The sequence below is a fragment of the Zosterops lateralis genome (genome assembly GCF_965231275.1).
Source record: "Zosterops lateralis genome assembly, chromosome: Z".
In the NCBI taxonomy this organism is placed as follows: Eukaryota; Metazoa; Chordata; class Aves; order Passeriformes; family Zosteropidae; genus Zosterops; species Zosterops lateralis.
The window spans coordinates 64,912,780-64,936,967 of NC_139800.1; the positions used below are offsets into that span (position 1 = coordinate 64,912,780).

At 38.5% G+C, this 24,188-nt stretch overlaps 1 protein-coding gene across 1 annotated transcript in view; it reads left to right on the top strand.

The window, feature by feature from the left end:
• APBA1 (amyloid beta precursor protein binding family A member 1) overlaps window positions 1-24,188 on the top strand; it is a 90,127-nt gene that overhangs the window by 45,770 nt on the left and 20,169 nt on the right. The window contains exons 3-5 of the mRNA XM_083883965.1: window positions 11,240-11,341; window positions 14,529-14,568; window positions 19,368-19,513. Of these exons, the coding sequence (XP_083740091.1) occupies window positions 11,240-11,341; window positions 14,529-14,568; window positions 19,368-19,513 (288 nt within the window). The remainder of the gene's footprint in view (window positions 1-11,239; window positions 11,342-14,528; window positions 14,569-19,367; window positions 19,514-24,188) is intronic.

Consider the following 24,188-nt stretch of genomic DNA (forward strand, 5'->3'; position numbering starts at 1 on the left):
GAAGCTCTTTATGTGTCTTTTCTGAAAAAAATGCTGTTATATTTTTTATTTGCCTTAATATATTTTAGAATACCAACCAAACAATTTTCTACTGTCTATCTTTGTGCTTTTGTTAACTCTTAATTTTCTATGTTTTGTGTTCTGTCACATAATAGTCCCAAAAGTTCTGTCAGAAATCTGATAATATTCTTTATGGTGGTATCATAGATCAGATTCATGTTCTAGAAAAGTTCCATGTCAACTTGCAGTCTTCAGAAATATGTTATGAACCTCAGGGTATGACGTTATCACTGTAAAGTGTATTTATGGCAACCTGAGTATTGAAGGCAGTTGTTCAGATTTAAGCACTAGAATTTCTGAAATTTTATGCTTTTGGCATGACATTTAACTTAGATCAGGGTTCTGTCCCAGTTTGTGATTCCAGCTGTCTTTAAGATAGAACTTACTTCAAGTTTTATGAGTTTTTTGCATTATTTTGTAAAATAAACTCATAAACAACTGTTAAATGGGTTAAATGTATGCCTGATATGAAAAGAGCTGGTAGGCCAAATTTATTGACCAAGAATTACGTATTACGTGTTCCTATGTTACTTACTTCAAGGGCAAGTACCTGCAAACATTGCTCCATTCCTCTTTATTGCAGTGGAATGGTTTTTGTGACCTTTTGGTTGTTTTTTTGGTTTTTTTGGGGGGTGGGGGGAAAGAGCAGCAGAAGTAGAACTTCTTGTGTGTTATTGTGGTATTTAGAACGAATTATTGTAACTTTCTAGGAATGCATAAGAACTATTCTGGATATCTCAGTTACTGCAAAGGAAATTCAGATGGTGAAAAAAGATCACATGCCAAGTAGATCTGTGACAGACTTCTGATTTGTTTATCCATCTTCAAAGTGAGGAAGGCTACTATTCTACAAATGGGAGGAGATTTTTAGAGCATGATGTTTGGGATGCTGAAAAAAAACATGCAAGCTGATTGAGACATATAGCTTCCAGATTATATTTTTCCTGCAAAACCGTTGGAAACACAGTGATGAGTGTGTTGTGGGGTTTTTACCTTGATTCTTAATAGAAAACCTAATTGAACCTTAAAGCCCAAACAATCATATTGCAAGAGTTACTTCTACAAATATTTTTAAATTATGTCTGTTACAGAGCTGATTTCTAGTCATGTGAGGGCAGAAATCTTCCCAGATTATTTTGTGTGGGAAACCATTATTTTTAACTTCAGGAGTTTCCAAAACTAATTTCTGACCCGTTTTCAAATAGGTCACATTACTCTTCCCATTTTCTTTACCGTATTGTATGTAAATGCTGTTATTGCTTGGAGAATCAAAGAACTTCCTGTTGCTTCCTAACTGATTGTAACACTGAGTACCGTGATGGTCTTGGTGACATTAGGTTGAGGATCTTGAGAGCGCCAAGTTGTTCTGAAGGTGCTTCCCTTGATCTCCAAAATTCAGGTGCATCTTGCGGAATTGAGCTTTTCTGAGATGTGCGGATATAGTATGCTCATATAGCAAACAAAACAGGTGTTTTTATTGGTCTCTGCATACATTAAATATTGAAGTACATAGAGATTCCCATTTTGCACCAAAAACTTAATTTCTCACTCAATATTTTTCATGCTATGTCAGATAAGGACCTGACTGAAATTTTCAGGGCCGGCTGAAATCAAAACAGTGATGTGTAATGACAGTTAGTATAGCTCAGTGAAGAGAGAAACAATGGCTCTAGATGTACAAAGAGTTTGTGTTCTTGGAAGGAAGAAGTGAATTAAACAAATAATTTAGAAGATCTAAAGCAGGTTGAGGAGAAGACTTGTTGTAGAAGGGGCTTGGGGGACTGAGTGGGAATTTTGTTTTTCCCTGAAAAAGAGGTATGTATTTGCTTTACTGCATTCTTTAATTTAGATGACAACTCAAAAACTGTCTGCTTTCTTTAATGAAGCATTCCTAGAACTGCTTAGCTGTATATTGGACAAAAATAGCTTGTGTTGACTGACTATATGTGGTCAATGTAATAAAAATATAGTTGAAGTCCCTTCATCTAATTGTAAATTATTCTTCTGTCTCCCTGAAGAAAAAAGCAAGATCTCAGATGCAGGCTTTTCAGTGTAACCAGTATATGCCAGAGATGTTTTTCAGTCTGATTTATAGCATTGACCTGGAAATGTGAGTGTTTTTACCTTCAGGCAGACACAATTTTCTTGCCCCAGAAGTATCCAATTACTGCAGATAAACAATGCAAATTGGTGCGCTTTTTTTTTCCTTCAGTTATTTTGCAAATTACTTTACTTTTTTACTTTACTTCAGTTATTTTGCAAATTACTACTTTGAAAATTATCCTCAAATTGGTTTTTAGCAAAACAATTTTCTTGTAGAGATAGAACTCACCTGAAAATATTTCTCATAATATTGTCTTTCTAATCATGTGATATTGAAACTTGTAAGACTTTTTTAGATACAAACAACAGTCACTTTTTTTTAGCTAGAAGTTCTCCACTTGAGACCGGAGAAGCCAGAAGAATGATTTGTGGTCGAGACTCAATAAATACAACAGCCTCCTTTGCCTTTTTTCTCAAGAAGGTGACTGTTACACCCCAGCCCTGAGCATTTGGGTAATACATTGACAACGGAATGCTTGGTAGGATGCCATTTGGAAGTGTCCAAAGATGGTTTTAAAAAGCTAACTATTCAGAAGTGTTCAGCTAACCTGCAGCTGGGTATAGTTTGGGACTGTAAGGAAAGACATGGAATGACTGTGACAGTAAGAAAGATATAGATTACTATATCTGTGTGTACTTAAGATGTCCTGATTCCAGTTTTATTCACAGGTTAATCTACCAGGATCATCAGTCATTCCTGAGTATTTATTCTCAAAAGGAATGCTTGGTCACGTGTATGAGAAAAGTAAATTGCTCGCTGCCCATGGATGATCTGTTGTAATAAACTATGGTAGTCCTATGGTATAGGAGGCAGGTAGCAGACTTCTTTGAATAAATAAATAAATAGCTTAAAGGAGGAACCTGTTTAATATTTAACAATGGAGAATATTAGCTGCCATGTGCCTTGTGCACCCTGGTTTAATGATGCATGCTTTCACTTGCATCAGGGGTGGTCTGGACAGTGAGTGTTTGGGGAAGGTGTTGCACTTGTGTTTTTGATAAAAGCTAAAAAATCCTCAGTGTCTTTTGAATAAAGGTAGTAAGAGTATTTTTTAACATTTGCCACACAAATGAGATCTGTAAAATTGGTGTGTACTTCTAAAGCCTGTTTATCAGAAACCTTTTAAAATAAAGCAGACCATCATTTGGATATGGCCTCATGAGGATCTCTTTTTCAAATACAACAGCAGTTAGGGCTGCACAGCTGCAAGAAGTGTGGCATCAGGAAACTGACCCTTGATGGAAAAGACTGTGGAACAGCACTGTTGATTTTGTGGAACAAGATTGTGTTTTCTGACTGTGAAATGGAGAGACTTTGTTCACCCATAAAATCATGAAGTCATAGCATGGCCTGGGTTGGAAGGGGCCTTAAAGATCATCTAGTTCCAGCCCCCTGCCATGGGCAGGGACACATCCCACTAGGCCAGGTTGCTCACAGCCCCATCCAGCCTGGCATTGAACACTTCTAGGGATAAGGCAGCTACATCATCTGTGGGCAACTGTTCCAGTGCCTCACCACCCTCACAGTAAACAATTTCTTCCTAATATCTAATCTCTACATTCCTTCTTTCAGTTTGAAGCCTTCCCCCTTGTCCTGTCACTACCTGCTCTCGCAGCTTTCATTTAGACACCTTTCAGGCACTGAAAGGCTGCAATTAGGTTACCCAAGGCCTTCTCTTTTCCAGGCTGAACAATCCAAATTTTCTCAGCCTTTTCATCATACTGAATAAAGATTGTGGCTGGAGCTATGAAAAAGCTTAGGCATGGACCTTGTAGTACATCTGTGCCTGAGAGTAGTGGAGCAGGAGACATACATTCTTTAGGAAAATACATTCTAGATGCACACAGTTACCTCACTGGATGGGAAGGCCCATATCCCATTTAGGTAGCTCTTGCTCACCATTCTTGTCAGATTCTCCACTGGAAACCTGTGAATTTGGGTCAGGACTCTGATCCAACAGCTGAGTCATGCAGTTGCTGCTGCAGAAATGACCAATTTGCTTATGGGTAAGACACTTGCTGGTAGTCAACAGAAATTATTCCTGCCTATGCAGATAACATCATGTACAACAGTCTTATGTACACATTTAACAAAAGTGGTTTTTATGTAGCTTAAGGTAAACAATAAATTATGTAACTTAAGGTAAACAATAAATTGTGCCTAGCCAAGTGCAGAAATTGTGGTGTTTAAAAGTCTAAACAGGAGACATGCAGTGCATGGATCTGAATTTGAGGATAAATACTCACCTACATGTTCAAGTGGAAAGGATTACAGTTTTGTGTAGTAGATAATTCAAAATGCAATAAAATATGCTAGTGTTTAAAATATATGGGAAAAAAGTATCTTTGTTACATTGCTTTGAGAAGAGTGGCGTGCTTAGTTGTGGAAGTACAAAAACCTACTAAGAAGAGGACTGAAAGGCTCAAAAAGTCAAGTAGAATTTTTTGGGCTCTGAATTAAACAGAGCAGAAGCAGGCTACCTGCTTCAACTCTGCCATAAGCAGAAGAAAACAATGGTCTGGAGGCAGAAATCATCCATTTAAGAACCAATTATCATTACTTTTTTCTGAGGTCTGTTCAGTTATCCGTGGGGTTATAAATCTGAAAGCCAAGCTTTGTTGACCTGCAGGACATAATTTGTTTCTGCATGCCAAGACTTTGGTTTTGCAAAGCGCTGTCACTGGCGTTTTATAATCTCTGTTCTTCTGCAGACATTTGAAGTGATGGGATGTTAGAATAAACCCTAATACAGAGTAAAATCACATATATGAATGGTTTTGATTTGTCAAGTAGAAATTTAGAGCTGAAGACAAGTGATTAACACAGGTGGAACAGAATCGAGCTACATTGTTTTCCTTGTGTGTTGTTTTTGGTTATGTATATTTTATTTCAACCCTTGCATTCCCAACTGTAGGATTTTCTCAATTTTGATACCTCAGTATTTTCATGGAGATGAATTTGCTTCACTTTTTCCACAGCAGGAGTAATGTATTATTAAAAGGCAATAGAGAAGTCTTTTAAATAATTAAGCAGGCTTCAGTAATAAAGGAACTGAGAGGAGAAAAGAGAGAAAGGAAACAATTAAAATAAAGAAGAGTTTTTATTGACAGTATATTGTTGAGTTTTTTCTGTGCAAGTCTTTTAAAACTGTTGGTTGAGCACACAAACGATTATAAGTCAGATTTCCATCATTTATGACAGACCTAGACTTAAGTTTATGCAGGGAAAAAAGCCCCAAATTCCCCAAACCAAAAATCACTAGAGAACCAAAGCAAACCAAAACAAAAAGTATTTTATTCATCAGTCATACAGAAGAAAGCTTGAATATAGCAATTAGTCTGCTTGAAGGCAGACACTCCCAGATGAGTTACTGGTTTTTAAATTATGGTGAGCATTGGACACATAACCCCTTGAATATTGTTTTGTTTTTACATTTTTGAATTATTGAAAGATGAAAGTAACTTGATTTTTCTGTGCTGTTGAAAACTAAAACAGCACTTGGTATAGTTAAAATCTTCTGAACACACAGGAGGAATCCACAGTTATTTTTTCAGACTGACTCTGCACTTGAAGTGAAAGTATGGCTAAGGAAGTCTACTCAGAGAAGCAGCCAGCCCTGAGTCAGATCTCTCAAATGGGATTGTTTTTTATTGTCGAGGTGGTGGGAAGTGAGAGGAGGCTCTGTCTTTGCAGGACATCATCACCTGGATCAGGGGGAATTCTGCAAACCAAGACTTCCCACACTGCATTTGTTCTTAGATACAGTTGGTCTGTAATCCTCTGTGATCACTCCAGCATGTGTGATCCATTGCTATTGTTTACCTTAAGCTACATAAAACCCACTTTTGATAAATGTGTACATGAAACTGTTGTACATGATGTTATCTGCATAGGCAGGAGTAATTTCTGTTGATTACCAGCAAGTGTCTTACCCATAAGCAAATTGGTCATTTCTGCAGCAGCAACTGCATGACTCAGCTGTTGTATCAGTCAGAGTCCTGACCCAACAGCTGCTTGTTGACAGAGCCCCTCACTTTAGATGCTAACTACCCACGGTGGTAGTTAAAATGATAAATGGTGCTTATCAGTTGTCTTGGGCACAGGAGGAGCCTTTTGGGGGAATCTGTTTAGGCTGCCTGGAATTTCTGTATGGAGAGGTCCTATAGCAGGTAATCACATGTGTTGTCTGAATGAGTTCAGCCAGTAACCTTGTCTCAGGTCACCTTGTGCTGTCATGTCTGCACAAACTGACAGGAGGCAGGTCCTGGACCACCCAGCAAATTGATGGGTAACTGCACAGGGTATGTGCAGAGACAGTTATACCAAAACTGCAGTACAAAGTTAGGTTTCATCCATACATCAGAATTATAAATTGAATTGCGTGGATTGTGCCACTTTATGGAAGTATGTGTAAAGTGCTAAGTTGGTATCATTTTTTTCAAGCCCACCATTTTTAGCACTATACTTAAAACAAATTTTCAACAAAGATGACCAATAATCATTAGCTTTTTGCTTCATTCTTTATGGGTATCTCTGCCAACTAAAACCTATGGTTTCAGTTTGTATTTTAGTGAACAGAATTTGAGCTGTACAAATGACAGAGGACACTGCCATCATATAGTTATCCTAAAACCTGGGACATTTACTGCCATAGCTGTCTTGGTAGAGACAGTTCTTGTGGTAGAATGCATCTGGCTATGCTTGCTTATTGGACCTGAAAATTCCATAGTGTTTTGACCTTTTCCTCATGTGTATAGGTTCTTTTCAGAACACTATCTCTAAAATTAAAAAACAACAACAAAAAAAATTAAAGTCTTGCTTTATCCCATTGTCTCCTGAGCTAATGTACAAGGAGACTTTGCCATACCTGTGCCATAATATCTGTAGGGAGACATAAGTGTCAAGTAAGTAATGCCCTGTTGTTTCAGTGAATCTTGAATTTCTGAAACATCTGTTGATTTGTCCACAATTATGATTGTGGTGGTGTGTTTTTTCTTTATGCATATTTTCATAAATCTTTTTGAATGGTTTGTTCCTATTCCTCCCCTCGGGTGGATGGTTTTACCCCAAGTTTTCTCCTCCTTTGCCCAGCTGTCATTCACTCCCTAGACCCCCTGTTTCCTCATCTACATAATGTCAATCCTCCCTAATCCCTGCCCTTGGGTCCAGAAGGTTCCCTATTAGTCCTTGTTGTCCCTACCCCCTGCCTAAACTCCTTCCGGGAATTCCCATTTTCCTCCAAGCCCCTTTGGGACATGTGACCCTTTCCACTCCCATGTTCTTTCCTACTGGTCGTCGTATTTTCAACCCCTCCATAATCTCCTCACTGTCATATCCCTGACTGATCGAAGAGTTGTACACTCCCTGTGTACCTCCCCATTTAAAAGTTTGTGCAAAGCTTTTTCCTTCATTTTTTTCGTCACTGGCCCCCTTGGGGAATAAAGTCCTTTGAGAAGCCACATGAAAGACCCCTCCCTGGCCTTTACTCCGATCCTCATCCTCGGTGCTTCACAGCTGGTGCTGTAGAGAGCAGCCCCACTGCTGCCCTAATCAGCAGCCCTGCTCTCCTGCCATCTGATCCCAAACTGGCCCGGGGCAGCCACTCTTGGCACAGTCTGGGCAGCGTGAGCTAACTGGGATTCTCCGGCATCGTGTCGTATGAAGCTGTAGAAGAGCTCTGAATAAACTGCCTTTTTCAAAACAAAAAATGCCCAGTGATGTTTAACATCTTTGTGAGTAGTGTGGACAATGGGATTGAATGCACCCTTGGCAAATTTGCCAACACCGAGCTGAGTGGTGTGGTTGACACACTGGAGGGAAGGATTGCCATCCACAGGGACATGGGTAAAGACTTGGGGATACCAGTCAGTGAAAAACTTCTTACAAGGACATGTAGCCTTAGGACAAAGGGGAGCTGCTTCAAATTGACAAAGTAGGTTTAGATTAGATACTAGGAAAAATTCTTTACTGCGGAGGTGGTGGGGCACTGGCACTGAATTTTCCCAGGCGCCACATCCCTGGAAGTGTTCAAGGCCAGGCTGGATGGGGCTTTAAGGTTCCAATATAAAAGATTCTGTGACCCTATGATTCTGTGATTTCATCCTGTTTGTCCTCGTCTTGTGTTTGACTATGTGACCCACAAGCTGTGCTCTCTTCAAATGATCTGCTGCTAAAACCACATAAAACAGCACTGCCTTCATAAAGCAGAGCAAGTGGTTGTAGCTGAAAGTGTTTCAGTGTCAGTTACATGTCTCTTCATGAACTGTTTTGGAAACAGCTGATTGACCTGGATAGGTTAGATGAAACACAATCGTCTCCTTTTATAAGTTCTGTTACTAAATCCCTCTGCACAAGAGCAAGGAAGGTTTCTCAGGTGGAGTGTGTTGCATGTTAGTTAGAGTCAAACAACGCCAAAATTGAGATGGAGAATTTTTGGATGTATCAGCTTGAGTATCGTAAGAAAAATGTAAGTAGATATTCAGGAGAAAAGGGATAGCTATCACTTTTTTATAAAGAAACCTAAAAGAAATTCTAATTCTATTGATAGACGCCTGTGCCCAGTAACAGCGTGCATCATGTGGCCTTACTGTGTTTATTCTGACAACAGCTTTGTTAGGCTTCTAAAACTTGTTTTGTTAATGACTAATGCCAGTGAAGTGGTCACTAAGCTTTTATTTAGACTTTGTTTAGAGGAGCTGTGCAAATTATTTATCTGCTATGATCCATCAAAATATTTGTTATTGCTGTGACTGCATTCTTTCCTTGTACAATACCTCTGAAAATGCATTTTGATGTCAAAGAGAACTGAGTGTTAATTCTTCAGCGTGGACTTTCCCGTACAAATGTTTTCAAGAACAGCTGTCATGTCATGTCATACAGCAGACTTTGTAAGATGTTTGATATTTGGGTTTGGTAGTTATGGTTCTTGGTTTGGTTTTTTGAGGGTGATTGTTTGTTAGGTTGTTGTTATTCAGGAATTTTCTCCACCAGAATAAATATTTGAGTAGACATTCAAACAAAGCAAATCGAAAGCTGTGTAGTAGCTTAGTTCTGATACTTTGTAGATGAAAATAGCTGAGTAAAGGCATGTATAGTGCCACTGGACTAAGTGTTAGTACATTTCAAATAATGCACAATTTCTTAATGCTAAATGCTTAAACCAGACAATTAGTCTGGTTTAAATGAAATCATTACTCTTTATCCTTCAGTGTGTGAATATGAGAGTTTTCAGCCATTGTAAAGAGTGCTTTTTTGTGTGTGCATATACACATTTGATGCTTAAATGATTACTTTGTTTCTTGTTTAAAGCTCAATCCTACAATGTCTGGATGTCATCATTGCATTGATAGTATTATGCACCTTTAAAATTTATTCCTAATACAGAAATACTGCATAATTATAAGAATGTGAGCACTATGAAAACTCTTCCTTATGTAAACAGAAGTTTCCATTTGTGCAGTTGCATCACTGTGGCACTATTGCCTGGTAATTACACAGCGAGTCAAGGGAGCCTGTATCTCTCCCACAGCCCTTGCTCACATGCTCTCTGGGCAAGTAATTTTTCAGTCTGATGGTGTAATCACATGCCAGCTTTCTAGAGATTGTTTCACAGCTGCATCTTCTTTTGTCTTTGTGATTGTCTTTGCATTTGTGATTCAAAATACAGGAAGAGCAGGGACTACTCTTTAACACAGGAGATATCTGTAAAGAATTGCTTCTTAACTCTTTGGAAGCCTTTATTAGTTAACTATATTTTTAATAGTTATTATCTGATATAGAGAAATGTGTGTAAAGAGAAAGAAGTGGGGAAGGGAGTTATGTTTTCTCATTTAATTTCATTTCATATCTAAGGGAGGCTAAGAGAAACTTAGATGTTTGGGGTTTTAGTTGTTGTTCTTGGTTTGGTTTTGTGGGTTTTTTGTAGACTATTTCATAGAACTCAATTTTTCTGCTGCAGCAGATGCAGAGCATGATGGTGGAGCTGCTGCCAGCTCAGACCACTGGAAATGTATCTCTTTTCTGGTATGACTCGTTGCCTCAGAGAAAAGCTATGTCACACTGTTTATGAAAAGATAAGAATACCATTTGACTTGTTTTGCCATCAGTGATGTACTGTTGAGCTGGCAAAGCTAGAGCTTCATGTTAAAGGAGAGTGTAGAATACCAGGGCTGTTGGGCTAAATACCCATTTAGCTGTAGCTGTAGCTAAACTTCCTTTTGAAGATTTCCATTTTGGCTTGGGCAGACATGTTTTGTATGTATCTCCTTAAAATCTGCCTCTAAAAATGCCTGCTGGGTTAAAGCTTTTACTCTTTCATTTTGGTCACCTTCATTAATTCCACATTCTGTGTTCTTGTGTCACACCATCATGCCAGGGCCCCCTAGTCTGTATTTCAGATACCTTGCTACAGCTTTTTCACATCACCAGCATTCATTAGGAATTGCCTATAATTAGAATATCCTTTCCCAGAATATTCTTACCCTTTATCAAGATACTTGCTGACCAATCATGTAGACAGTTGCTCTGCTGAACAGTTTATGGAAAAAGGAAAAGAATGAGGAAATCTGATGTAAATAGCATCTACTGGACTCATAGCATGAACTTTTGAATATTTTCCAAGTTTTTCTGTATCTAGAATGAGGAATCCCAGTCCTTTACACTGGTATTAAATAGTCATTGAATATATTAATAAATTCTTGAATATATCAGTATTACTCTGCACAGTTTATAAAAGTTGTTTTCTGAGATAATGGAATAATATTTGTTGGCAACCACTGTGGCCTTCCACTGCTCAGATTGGATTAGTTTAGCACCTCAGGTTAATAATACCTGAGGGCGTATGTGCTTATGGCAAAATTTCAGTCTTTTCTTCACTTTTCCTAGTTTGACAAATAAATGAACTTCATCTGAATCCCTGTGTGCTGCTTAAGGTCAATTCACTTGTCTCCCATCCCAGCTTACTCTTAGGTGACTTTACCTTTTCTTTCTTAGAATGTCAGAGCATAGGATGTAGAATATGAAAGACTATTTTCTATATTGAGTATTCTCAGTAACTTTTGATTTTCTTGCCACTAGTCTCCATCTCCAGATTCCTCTTCACCTCGAGGTGCTGAATCATCAAGCAGGCAACATCACCAGGATGTCTGCAGTACAGCAGAGGCTTCTACTAATAAAGAGGTAGAGTAAAACCATTTTGAAGTTCTGTTCATGCTGCTTAACGCCTCTTAATTTTCCTTGCTTCCTTGTACCTGTGCAATCCCTTTTCTTCTTTTTCCTTTTCTTATGCTTCTTTACCTTATGCTTGCCCGGCTATCTGACTGAATTTCTAACATGCTGAAGACTCTTTGTCGTGGCATTTCTGACTCTGTGTTCAGCTGTCACTAAATTTGTTTAACAGCCTGCAGGGTACTGATTTACCAGGGAGCAAACATTCCCTCTGTAGCAGAGACAAAACAAACTCCTTTTTCCTCCCGACTACGAGAGAGTATTTCTCAGCCAGACAAAAAAGTATTTAATGTAAATTAATTATGTAATAAATTATGCTGCTTAATATTTTGTCATTGTAGAAACTGGCCTGCAAGTGATTCTTAGTCAGAATTCGATTCTTCAATCCAGGCTTCTAAGAATAAAATTTTATAGGTTGGGGATTTTTCCCCTCACCTGGTAGTGTTTTAGACTGCAATAGTTCCACCAAAATAAAATAAATAAATGGTTAAACCAAATAATATTTGGTTTATATGGCTTTTTTAAATAAACTTGAAAACAATCTAGAAAGTACCATAACAAAATACCATATTGTTACTTATAGCAATGCATGAGTTATCTTCCAGAATTAAAAATCTGATCTACTATAAGTGGATTGAAAATGAACCACTAATTAAATAATCCATTCATTCCTTTTTAGTTTTGCAACTATCAAGGGATAGGAAAGCTTGTAATGTGTATGTAATTGTGCCAGTCTGCCTTTGCATTTAGAAAATACTGAAAAAAATTCAAAAGAACTGAAAAACCCCATAATTTTTCATATTCCGAAGTTTTCAACTATAGATCATGCCTTTGAATGTTCATCTGCTTTACTGTTAGCTTATTAAAGCCTTAAGCATTCTTCGCTACAGACTTCGTCACTAGGTATTCCATATTTTAGCTATTTTTAGGTATCAATAAACTTACTAAAAGAATGAAATCAAATGAAACACTGTTGATTTCAATTGTTAGGATGTGGTCACACTTAGTTACAGAAGTGGTAAACCAGGTTTTACTGTAAGATGTGTTTCCCTCAGATGAGGAATAATTCCCGCTTTAGTATTTCTAATGCAAGACTAAAAGTGATAAAACAGCCTCATAATTTCTGGATTTTTAAATCTTAGAGAAACCTTTTTATTAAATATGAACTTATAATACCAGATGACTAGAAGATTATTGAAAGTAATAAAATACTAATGACCTTGATATTTCATTATTCATGGCTGTGTAAAATTAAAAGGTGTAGGTTTCCACCTATTAGTAACTTTATCTGTTACTTTATTCTTCTAGTAGTTTTAGTAGAATGCCTTTCTACCTGAGTAATGAACAAGAAAAACGAAATTTGTGAGTGAGAATAAAGACATAGATGATGGTGATTTGCACAACTCTATCCTGAAAATAAGTTAGTTCCTAAATCTGTATCATAGATTTCGTTCACTGCTTGAAAAGAAATAAATACTTTGTAAAGTATTACATGTGAGCTGCCTCTCATGGGTAGGGATTTGACCTCTGTGCCTGTCAGAGCCTGATGTTTGAATTTCCCCTTTATTGCTGCATCAGGAACTATTACAAACAATTGTTGGAGTCTGTATGGATAAGCAGTTCAGTAGGAACATTCATCTGAAAGAGGTGAAGGAGCCACAGATGTGAAAAGGCATGTCAGTGTCTTCACAATAGCTTAAATGTGTTGGCAGCAGCAGATCATTGATTATTGGCATCTTTAGTGATACTAGTACAGAATCCGATGGACAGTATTCTTGGATTCTCAACATACCTTCGTAATTTTCATAGGGCGTGAAAAGAACTTACAACTTGCACAGGCTCAGCTGTCTGTGTCAGATGCATTTTTGTTTTTAATTCACAAATTTTATTTTATAGCAAGGCATGCATTGTTGGTTAAAAATATAATTCGTTATGTCAATTTTCCATATAGTACAAAGGAAAAGACTCCTCGGGGCTAAGTAAGTCCGCCTGTTACGTAACTGTCACCTTTCTAGTTTTACCTGTTTTTTCCACTAGTACACAGACGCTGGTAAGTTGCCCATCATAAAGAAAAATAATTTGGCATGTATTTCCATGTATATCATCTAGAAAGATACTGAAAATTATTGGAGATTTTATGCATAATTCTGATTATTTGTATAGATTTGCTTTTAATAGAATTATATTAAGCAGTTATTAGAGGAGTTACACCTAGTACAGTCAGTTATAGATTGATTAACTATCCACTTACCTGCCTGTGATAGCAGCAGGTATTTCAATATATCCATTACCAATTATATAGTGCCACACAATTTCATTTAATAAATTTTTGTATGTGGTTTACATTATTGATTAAACAAAGCGGTGAATCTCACTCACAGAAAGTTGTAGCCTTCAGATGTCTGAAGAGTTAGTCTCTCAGTCTTCCACAGAAAATACCAGTAGGATGTTTGGTATTACTTCAGTGTGTGTAATTTACGTGCACAAGTTCAGATTCTATTTACTCCTTCACTATTTATGTAATTGGTGCTACCAAATGTGTTTTTGTGCTCAATATGGTGTAACCACAGTTGGTGGTGAGGTCCTGGTGAATCTGGTTATCCCACAGAATAAAGGCTGCTCCCTAACCTGTTAGAATCTAGAAAGCTCTGTAGGCTCTGTTAATGTGAGGGATACATATGTCTGAAACCATTCCTAATGAATAACTGTATTTCGTTAATGATGGTTTCAGTCATGAATTATAACAGTAAAGTGCAAATATTATATTCCTATATGCATTTATTTGTAGTTGGAAGATCCAGTATCTTTGAGGTATTAAGTATTTTCCTGCATATTTCTTGATTATTAAAAGTAGAGCACCTATTGGTAGATAATCAATGCACTAGTGAAGACGAACAAATAAGTGAAGTCTGGTCTTACCACATTGTCTACTAGACAGACACGAATGGAATACATTGAATTTACTGTAGTAGGTGCTTAGATTTTGAAAATACTAAATATAAATAATAGTAAGTGGTGTTCTACCTTTACTAATAATTATGGCTGATTTAACTTTGGAGGTTTTCTGCCACAGAGAAGTTTTTAATACATATTTGTGCATGCTATGTTCTGTTTGAAATCCTTTTTGTCTTGATTACAGTCCAGAAAAAGCTTGGCTTCATTTCCAACGTATGTTGAAGGTAAGATAGTTCTACAGTTTCTAAATGTTTTTTCACATCAAAAAACCCACCTGTATTTATAATGCATAAAATTTTACTTTTATTTGCTGAATAGAAGAGTTACTAGGGTTGGGTGTACTGACTTAGATTTTATTTTGTCTAATTTAGAACCTGAGCTAAATCCTACTATGCTCTTTCAGAAGTTTGGAAACATGGAACTTTCAGTTTTTAGTGTTTCATTCATGGTTTCTATATCAGATTTTTTTTTCCGCAAAATCACGTTGAACACTGCTTCCTTTATGGTATTTACACAACTGTTGGGGGTTAGGTTTCTTGTCTTCTCTTCCTTCTTAGAATAGAATTTTTCCCCCTAAGTTGCCAGGAAACACTAACTACTGGGTACTTATGGGTACTTAAGAAAAACAAAGAAGGGGCCAAGCTCAGGCACTGGTGGCACTTCTTTTATCTGGGGGGGAATTTCTCTCCCAAGGGCAGAGATATCCCGGGAACTGGGCAGTAACGGGGCGGGGAACAGGGGCTGGCCGGGCTCTCTCGCTCGGCTTCGGAGGAGGACGCTGGGAACTGCAGTTTTGGGCAAAGGAATTTCCTGCTGCCGCCAGAACGTGGCTCAGCCCTGCCGCCTTCTGCCGTGGGGATTTCGAGCTCGCCCCTCTGGGCCCTGCCAGGAGCCGGGCTGCCGCTGTCCCGCCCCGGCTCCTTCAGCGCCGCTCCGAGCTTTCGCTGCCCCGCAGCCCCTGCCTGCCGCCACCTCCCGCAGTGCCGGCCACAGCTCCAGGGCTTCTCATACATCTCATCTGCCGCCCCTGGATGTTTGCTCATTCCTGCCGTCCCAGCTTGCTGTTTCCAAGGGTCCTGCAGGCCACCAGGATCGGCTGCCCCAGGGGTTTGTGGAGCGAGGCCTCTCCTCCATCCCTTCCCGTCCCAGCCTGTCCGCCATTCCCGCACGCTCCCCGAGCCCACAGCGCCCCCTGCAGCCGCGGGGGAGTCACCGCACCCGCCCTGCCCGCCGGGAGCCCCCAGCGCCCCCGCTGGCCGTGACCGGAACTGCGCCCGGGGAAAGGGCCCCAGGCCCAGGAGGCGTCACGGGGCTCCTGGGGCTGTTTGCTGGTAATGCCAGAGCTGGTGGTGTTTGTTTGCCTTGGTACACACACCAGTAAAGAGCTGTTACTCCTGTTCTTATCTCTATGGCCTGAGAGCCCCCTTAATTTCAGAATTATAATAATTTGGAGGGAGGAAGTCTACATTTTCCATTCCAAGGGAGGCTCCTGCCTTCCTTAGCAGACATCTGTCTTTCAAAACAAGATAACAACATATACGAATATATGTGGACAAGGAAAACAGACTAAGCAAGACTCTAGTGCTCTGTCTAATCTCAGTCGGATTTATTGGCAGGCCTGCCACTGAAAATCTGCTTTGCTTAGCAGCTACTTGTCTCTACTGCTTCCCATCTCAGAGTTAAGGTTTCAGTAGTGCTGAATTTTTTCAGAACAATATGAAAAAGCAAGTTACCTGCCTCATGAACTGCTGTTACCTTTTTCATGAGTCTGCATCCTGTCTGTACTGCAGAAAGAACACAAGTTGTGTGCAGTTATGACTGAAGCAGAATATAGAAATTTCTTCTTTTTTTTTTTTTAACTTTTTCCCTGACAGTGGTTGTTTCTTGTGCTTGATCAAATTTTAGAAATTCAATTTATGTAATAATTTATTTGGACTTCTTTTCACCCCATAGATTGCTTTACAGTGTGCTCTGTTTAATTGATTATGTGATAATTTTCTTTAGACTGCAAATTGATCATTGTTTTAGTCTTCAGAATATAAACTGCCTGTTTTGGAGTCCCTCTCAGAATGTCATTTAGTCCATAGCTAAGTATTGAAATTTTGCACCAGTGAAGGATCTCTCTTAGAATTCAAATTCATCTCCTGTTGATAGTCCTGTCTATCAAGGACTTTTAAAAATAATTATCTCCACCTTAGGAAAAAAATAAATTGTAAACTAAAATTTTCTTAGTTCATTGTCCAGCACAAAGTTCCTTAAAATTATGAATGTCCCATTTTTATGCACCAGTAGGCCAAGGAAAAATTTGCTAGCACCTATGCTATGCTTTCATTGAGGTAATAGTTTTGTTGTCAGAGATAATAAAAGGAGGAGGTATTCTAAAAAGCAATACTGTCTGTGTGTTCACCTCTGATGCAATTAGAGCATGTACCTTTTTGGAGTATAATCTGCCATTTTCTTGGAGTCTTACACCTTTGCTCATATTTTTTTTTCCTCACTTTGGTCAGAAATTGTACTATAAAGGGTTTCGCACCCTTTATAGTAAAGTGGTGGAAGTGGTGAAAAGGCCTTCATGCGTAGAGTAATAAATAGCAACACTTAAAATGCTCTTTGATTTCTGCGTAAATATGTAGTACTTCCAGTACTTTTGGTCATGTGCTTGGCAGTGACTTGTTCATTTTGAGAATTTTTCAGATACATACTGCCTGAGCAAACTGCACAGTGGAGATAAGCATCTTAAAATTGCTGGTCATAAATTTTTGTATTTAAAGAAATTAAAAAGAAGACAAGCCTGCTCACAAGATTTATACATGTGCTTCTGTCTTTATGTATAGTTTCAGTGTGATACTGATCTTCAGCTCTTTCTTTGTTATTTTAATTGTAATAATATCTTGCTTTTCCTTGAGACCAAAACCACACATGCTCACTCTGAGGAGTTCTTAGTCTCATATGTTATCATTGGAACAAAATTGGCATTCTGAGTAATTTGAAACTTGAAGCCTCATCACCTTGTAGTTCAAACACCCCTTGATTTTTTTTAGAGGAAAAAAGAAAGACAAACGTAAACACAGGTGTTTTGTGATAAAATGTGGACATGTTTACCCATGAACGTTCTTTAATATGATTTCTTTTTTCTCAGTTGTCTTGAACAAAAATTGGTTTTCCTTCTAAGGACAGGAAGTTTCTTAGATTAACCAGCCTCCCTTTTGGATCATGACAGTTTTAATGTGGTATCAGAATGAAATATTTTCATATATAAAATATTTACATAAAGCTGCCAAACACCAAAAATCTTACAAATCTTAAGTGCTGCTTTGTAAGGATTTGCATTGCTTGGTAATGAATCCTGTACACCCCATCACTTTCCACAGAAGTTGATGAGTGTTGGATCTCTGAGGATCTGTGGACTAAGGGAGTTCCTTGCCATCAAGAGCGCCCATACTCTGTGTATTTAGTAACATTTTATTTAACTCAGTACTTTACCACAGTATCTTTGTTAAGTCTGCTATTTTTAAAGTTCTGTGGCATAAAAATATTGAAAAGTGTAGTATATGTAGATCATTCCCAAGGAGGTTGTTCTGCCTGTTGCACCAACTGTGGTTAATGCATAAGCAAGAAAGAGGCTGATGGCTGCTATGAAACTGCACCTTTCCTCTTTCTGCCTGTGACTGTTGCAAGGCTGTTTTTGGTGGATGAGGAGCAAGCTGAGTAACTGTGTCTGTCCCTTTATCACAGTGAAAAATCACAGCTTATTTAGCTCCAAGTTGATCCCTACTCGCAAAAGAAGGAGCTATTGAGAGAAACGGGCTGGTTGAACCATTGTAGCTTTTGCTCTAGAGATGTTGTACTGGGTGTGCATAGCAAAGTTTTGGTAGTGGGGTGGCTACAATGTCCTCTGTGAGAAGCTGCTGGAAGCTTCCTGCCTGTCCGATAGAGTCAGCGCCAGCTGGCTCCAAGACAGACCCGCCACTGGCCAAGGCTGACAGTGGTAGCACCTCTGCGGTTTTATGTTTAGGAAGGTGGAGAAGACTCTGCACCACAGCAACTGCAGCCAGAGAATAAAGGGCTGGGAATGTGTAAAAAAGAGATCTCTGAAGATGACATCAGTGGAGTAGGAAGGATCGGAGAATTTCCAGGTGCCAGAGCTGAGATTCCCATGCAGGCCATGGTGAAGACGAGGATTAGGCAGTTGTGTCCCTCCAGCCAATGGAAGTCTACAGTGGAACACAAACCCACAAGCCCATGTAGGACCCCATGCCAGATCATGTGGATGCTCAAAAAAAGCTATGCTCCCATGGAAGTCCCAGGCTGAAGCAGGCTTCTTGCAGGATAGGGGGCCCAGTGGAGAGAGGAGTGCACCTGGAGCAGATTTGTTGGCAGGACTTGTGACCCCATAGGGAACCCTCACCAGAGCAGTCTGTTCTGAAGTATTATCTCCTGTGGGAGGTATCCCATTCTGGAGCAGAGGAAGAATGTGAGGCCTCTTCCCCATGGTGAAGAAGGAGCATCAGAAAGAAGTAACCACAGCCCCCATTCCCCTGTGCCTCTTGGTGCAGGAGATAGAGAAAATTGAGAGTAAAAGTGAGTCCAGGAAGAAGGGAGGGATGAGGGAAGGTGTTGGAGCATCTGTTTTTATTTTTCATTATTCTACTCTGACTTCATTAAATTAAATTAAACAAGTTTCCACAATTGGAATCCGTTTTGCCCATGACAGTAACTTGTGGCTGATCTCTCCCTGTTCTTGTCTTGCCTCGTGAGACTTTCATTTTATTTTGTCTCCCTGGCCCTTTTGAGTAGGGGAGTGATAGAAGGGCTTTGGTGGGCAGGGTCAACCCACCACAAATTTTGATATAATTTGTTTAATGTTTTGTGCCTTTGAAAGTACTGGTTGCCTTTTTGTCATCTAAACTGAAGTATTTCAGAGGAGGATTTGCAGTCATCAGGTGCAGGCTCAAGTTGTCAGAGTTCTACTGTTTTGCTGTATTTCACGATTGTCTTCAGAGATGGCTTTCCTGTGTTACAGTTCCCGGACCTTGTGATCCTGAAGACTTAATTGATGGAATCATTTTTGCTGCCAATTACCTTGGTTCAACTCATCTCCTTTCTGATAAAACTCCATCCAAGAATGTGAGAATGATGCAGGCTCAGGAAGCTGTCAGCAGGATCAAGGTGAGTAGTAATTCCTGCTGCTTCTTATATGGCTGCTTTATGATTGTGGATATGACCTTTTTCCTTATGCAGTAATTTTTTCAGGTGAGGCTCTCTGTAGTTTCAGAATGAAAAGGGCCTCACCTTTCCTTCTGCAAAATAGATTGCATATTTAATGCTGCTTTTGGAACAAGACAGATAAGGGGACGTTACCAGGTCATTTTAATTTCCTTTGGTAATACTTGTGCCATGTACATTAAAGCAGAATCTGAAGTGAATGGTGATCATAGTTATATATTATCTGGGAGAACAGGTTAAGAAAATAACTAGTTAGTATTGCAGCTGCTTCTGGCTTGGCACTCAATGGAACTGCTGCTGCAGTAATGACTGCAGTTATTTTTAACCCTCTTGTGGATACTTGTTTCTCCACACATAACAGCTGTGAGCTGTTTAAAGAAAAAGGAAAAAAAAAAAAAAAAAAAAAAAAAAAAAAAAAAAAAAAAAAAAGCCTGTGATGGTACACAGAAGATGGTACAATTTTGCAATTTTGTTTCAGAAGAGAAATGCTGACTGATTTCTGTACAGGCCATTCCCAGCAATGGGAATTTAAGTTACAATTATGACATTGTCAGCTGAAATTAAGGTATGTGAATGAAGTATTGCACAGTTGGACAGGATGCTGCAATATTCCCACTACCCCTCCATGACTTGCTGGTAGGCACACAGCTTCTCCTGCTGATTCAGCTAGTCAACACAACCTGTTCTGGGAATTTTTCTTAGTTTAATATCTGTGTGTTTTTCTGTTGTATATTTTATTTTGGGTACCAACTCAGATTTGGTGTGCAATTGTATAAAAGAGAGAGGAAGAGGAGAGAAGGTTATCAGCAAGACCAATAGTATTGTCTGTTAAGGTCAGCTGATGCTTCCTACTCTTATTATTCCTTTCAATGCTTTCCATGGCAGGTGTTCACTTTAGTTTTTTATGTAACTTTGACACAGAAGCTCCAAAAAGAGCCATTGAGACAACTTTCAAAAACTGTAATTTTGCTGGTGTTCTCATGAAAACCTTGTTTTTGTAACCTTGTGTCTGAAAGTTATTAACATGGTCACGTTTTAGAAAAGACAGGAATGTAGCCTTCCTGTTAGAGATTATCCTCCACCATCTCTGTAGAAGTCTTCACTAAATTGAACTACTGAGCTTTTTGCAAAAGAGTGATTTCTCTTTGTTCATTGGACACTCTGGATTTAAGTGACATGCTTTAAAAATACATTTCATGCAGCTTTTTCAACAATGGCAGGTCTTGGTGAGTTCTCTCCAAACCTTCAGTGAAGAGTTTTCCTTGTAGAGTCTTTTATTTCCTGCTCTGGGCAAATAAGTCTGTGCCCTTGTGTTTAGTAGTCTCTTTGTGTTCCTTCTTGATGCTTAGCTGTGTGTTAGAAAGCTTGTCTGATTTGAATGAACGGGAAACAAAAGGTAAGGAAGAGAAGGGAGAGAAAGAAGGGCTTTGGTGAGGGTGGATCTAGGAGGGGCACATCACTGGAGGGTGAAAGGAAAGATTAGCATCAGCTGTCATAGGAAATATAGGTATCAGGTATGGAACTTGAACCTGGGACTGCACAGGGAGTTTGTACCTAGAAGGTAAAGCTTGTGTAGGAATACACATTAGAAAAAAAATAAAGGGATATGGTGGACAAAAATGAAACAGAATTGATTCAGACTGGGCCTGTGAGGCGTAAGAGTGTAGAATCTTTGTCTGATACTAAACATATTTTGTAGAAATTCATGAACAAAATACCATTCTGAGGATTCTGTTATGCCTCAGCATTTCTCTGTGTCAAAGCAGAAGAAATCTATTTAATGCATTTCACTCATAAACCCTATAATTTGTGCATTTGTGTAAATCAGCAGGCATGCATATCTTTGCTTATAATATATTCATCTCAGGCTTGAGGCCCAAATGATTGCATTTTTTTTACCTGGTAAAACCCTAGCTGGTATATTTAATTTTCTGAAACTTGGTGTGTTTCAGAAAATTACTGGGTTGTATTGTATTATTAGTACACAATATCTTTAACACTTCTTGGACAGATACTGCTTTCTGCTTCCGAGTAAAGTTCAGGCAACCCCCCTGCACCTTAGGCTCTTTGGCTGGTTTTGTTGCTGGTTGCCATTAACACTAAACATTTTCAGAGAGAAATGCATGATGACAGGTGGATTTCCTGCTGCCAGCTTCATCACTGCATCAGATATTCTACATCCCACATGTGGAAATTACGGGTTTTGCACAGTGATTATGAAGGTTATGCCCTACTCACATTTATTAAACAGAATACCATACTTGTTGCATGTCAACCATTTCTCCATTGTCAAAGAAAAGAAAGTTTATGAATTAAGAGTGAGCTTTTAAAATACACAGGCTTGAAGTTGAGTATTGAAAAGGGTTCTTTTTAAGCCCTGCTATTTATACCTTCACATAAGTGTACGCCTTTTGAATTATTAATCCCTAAAGTGCTTCCTTTTATCAGAGCCTTCAGACTGCATATTAATTTCAGACTTTGAAAACAATTCTCTATGCTGCTTCTTTAAAGAAGTATCTTTCCAGTTAAAGGTACAAGAGTTGGGTGTTTTCTTGCTTGACCTTAATCTCTGTGAAGTCCAGCTAAGTTAAAACAGATACACTACTTTGAAGGTGTTCATCAAATGTGGTTAGGAATATTTCATTAGGAGGCACTTTCAGCTTGCTATGTGCAGATTTCAACATTTCTAGGTGACACCTGGTTTAATTTCTGAGTGTCATTTAGGATAGAACCCATATGTGAGTATTTAGTTTAGTATTTCACACATTTTCACACAGTGTCTTCTCAATGCTCACCGAGTTGCAGAACATTTTTTGTTGAGACTAAATAGATTGGATAAACTTAGGAGCTCTCTGTAGCAAAAGCAGAAGCTTGTTGGATTTTAATGTTTTGTAATTTTGGAAACTGCATCTATCTAAATAAATAATTTACCTAAAATTAAAACCCTGAATTCTATATATTAAAAAGCTCTCAAACTTGTATAGATTAGGTATTTTCCATTTGCTTTTTTCTTCTAGGAATACAGAAGGAGTCTTTGAGTTAGCAAAATAATGTGATGATTAAGAGAGTTTGTCTAATAAAGTATATTGCATAGAATTACCCTAATTTTTTGTTGTTCATGAACCATAACTTCTTTTGTGACATTTCTGTGCTGTGTTAAATCACTTGTTAAAATTGCTTGTTCCATATCATTGCCTTGCTTTTATGAAATATTTGGAAGTAGTTCTTCAATATGCTTCCATTTGAAGAACAGATTTTTCAGAAAATTGGATCATACTGTATGTTGATAAATTGTTGATTCTACATTATAAAGCTGTATCTCAAGGATTCTCCCCCCCGCCCCCCCCTTTTTTTTTTTTTTTTTTTTTTTTTTTTTTTTTTTTTTTTTCATTTCGGTCTGTGCTTTTCTTCTTTTGGGAGGTACATCATTCTAAAGTTTTGGAAGGGTGAGAAAGAAAAGCTTGATTTTGGAAAGCAGTCTAAATGCTCTATCTTAGGAGTGTCTCCTCCTTGCCTATTGTGCCCATTGTGAATAACAGGCAGCTGTTATTCAAGATAAGTATACTATTTCTGAGTATTAATTTAAGTTGAAGGTAATGTAATGAAGAGCCTGCCATGTAAGGCAGTTTTTATTGCTTTTGCAATAGTTTGCAATCATCTGTTGCAAAATAACTTATCAGGCTATAAAATAGTTCTTTGTTTAAAAAAGGTCACTAAAAGCTAGTTTGAAAACTAGGGCTTGTTTCTATTTGTAAATAAGCAGTGCGGCCTAAACTTTTAAGTAGCTGCTTTCAGATTTGTTTAGACAAAACCTGACAGATTTTGTTTAGACAAAACCTGAGCATCAGTATAAAATGTTTGATGTGTCTAGTGATTCAGGCCTCCTGTTGGCTCTTCTTAAAAGTAGTTAGTGCTGAATCTGTATGGAGCTTGTAACTATAAGCCTCCTTCCCACCACAAGCACACCTGTAAATTTAAATAGCAAAGAGGCTGTTATTGCTGGAATTTAAGGGCTAACTGCCAGCCTGGTGAGTATGCATTCTTTCAGTGAGCAGGTCTGTTAAGTTCAGTTCACCATTGGTTTGAATTCATGATTGCAAGACTGTAGAAAGTAAATTTATTTGGGTTGTTAGTAGAAACCTCTTTTAAGGGGTTTCTGGAGCTGAAATATATGCTCCACTGCTTGCTTGAAAAAATACTGTGTGATAGTGTGGACATGTCTTTGTGTAGGTGTCACAGGAAAATTTGTTGACCAGGGACACTGCATGAACATTGGTACAGATTTATTTGCTCAGAAGTAAGAAAAAATGAAGGTGACGGTCACCTTCTGTCATATTATTTTTCCAGGAAAAAGTAGCCTAGTGTTAGGGAGGTTATTTTTTTGAAGTCTATTGAAGTATGAGATCTGAAAAAGCTGTAGTACTGAGACATAAAATTTTTCTCTCACCTTTTATATTAGTGTGCCTTCAAAAGAAATAACATCATGGTTCATACTGCCATGAGGGGAAGCTTTGTTCTGTTTCTTAAACCACCTTCCCCCCACCAAACTTCAAAAACTACTGCATACAAAATAACCTCATTCATTGCAAGTAATGTTTTAAGTGAAAAAAAATTCTTT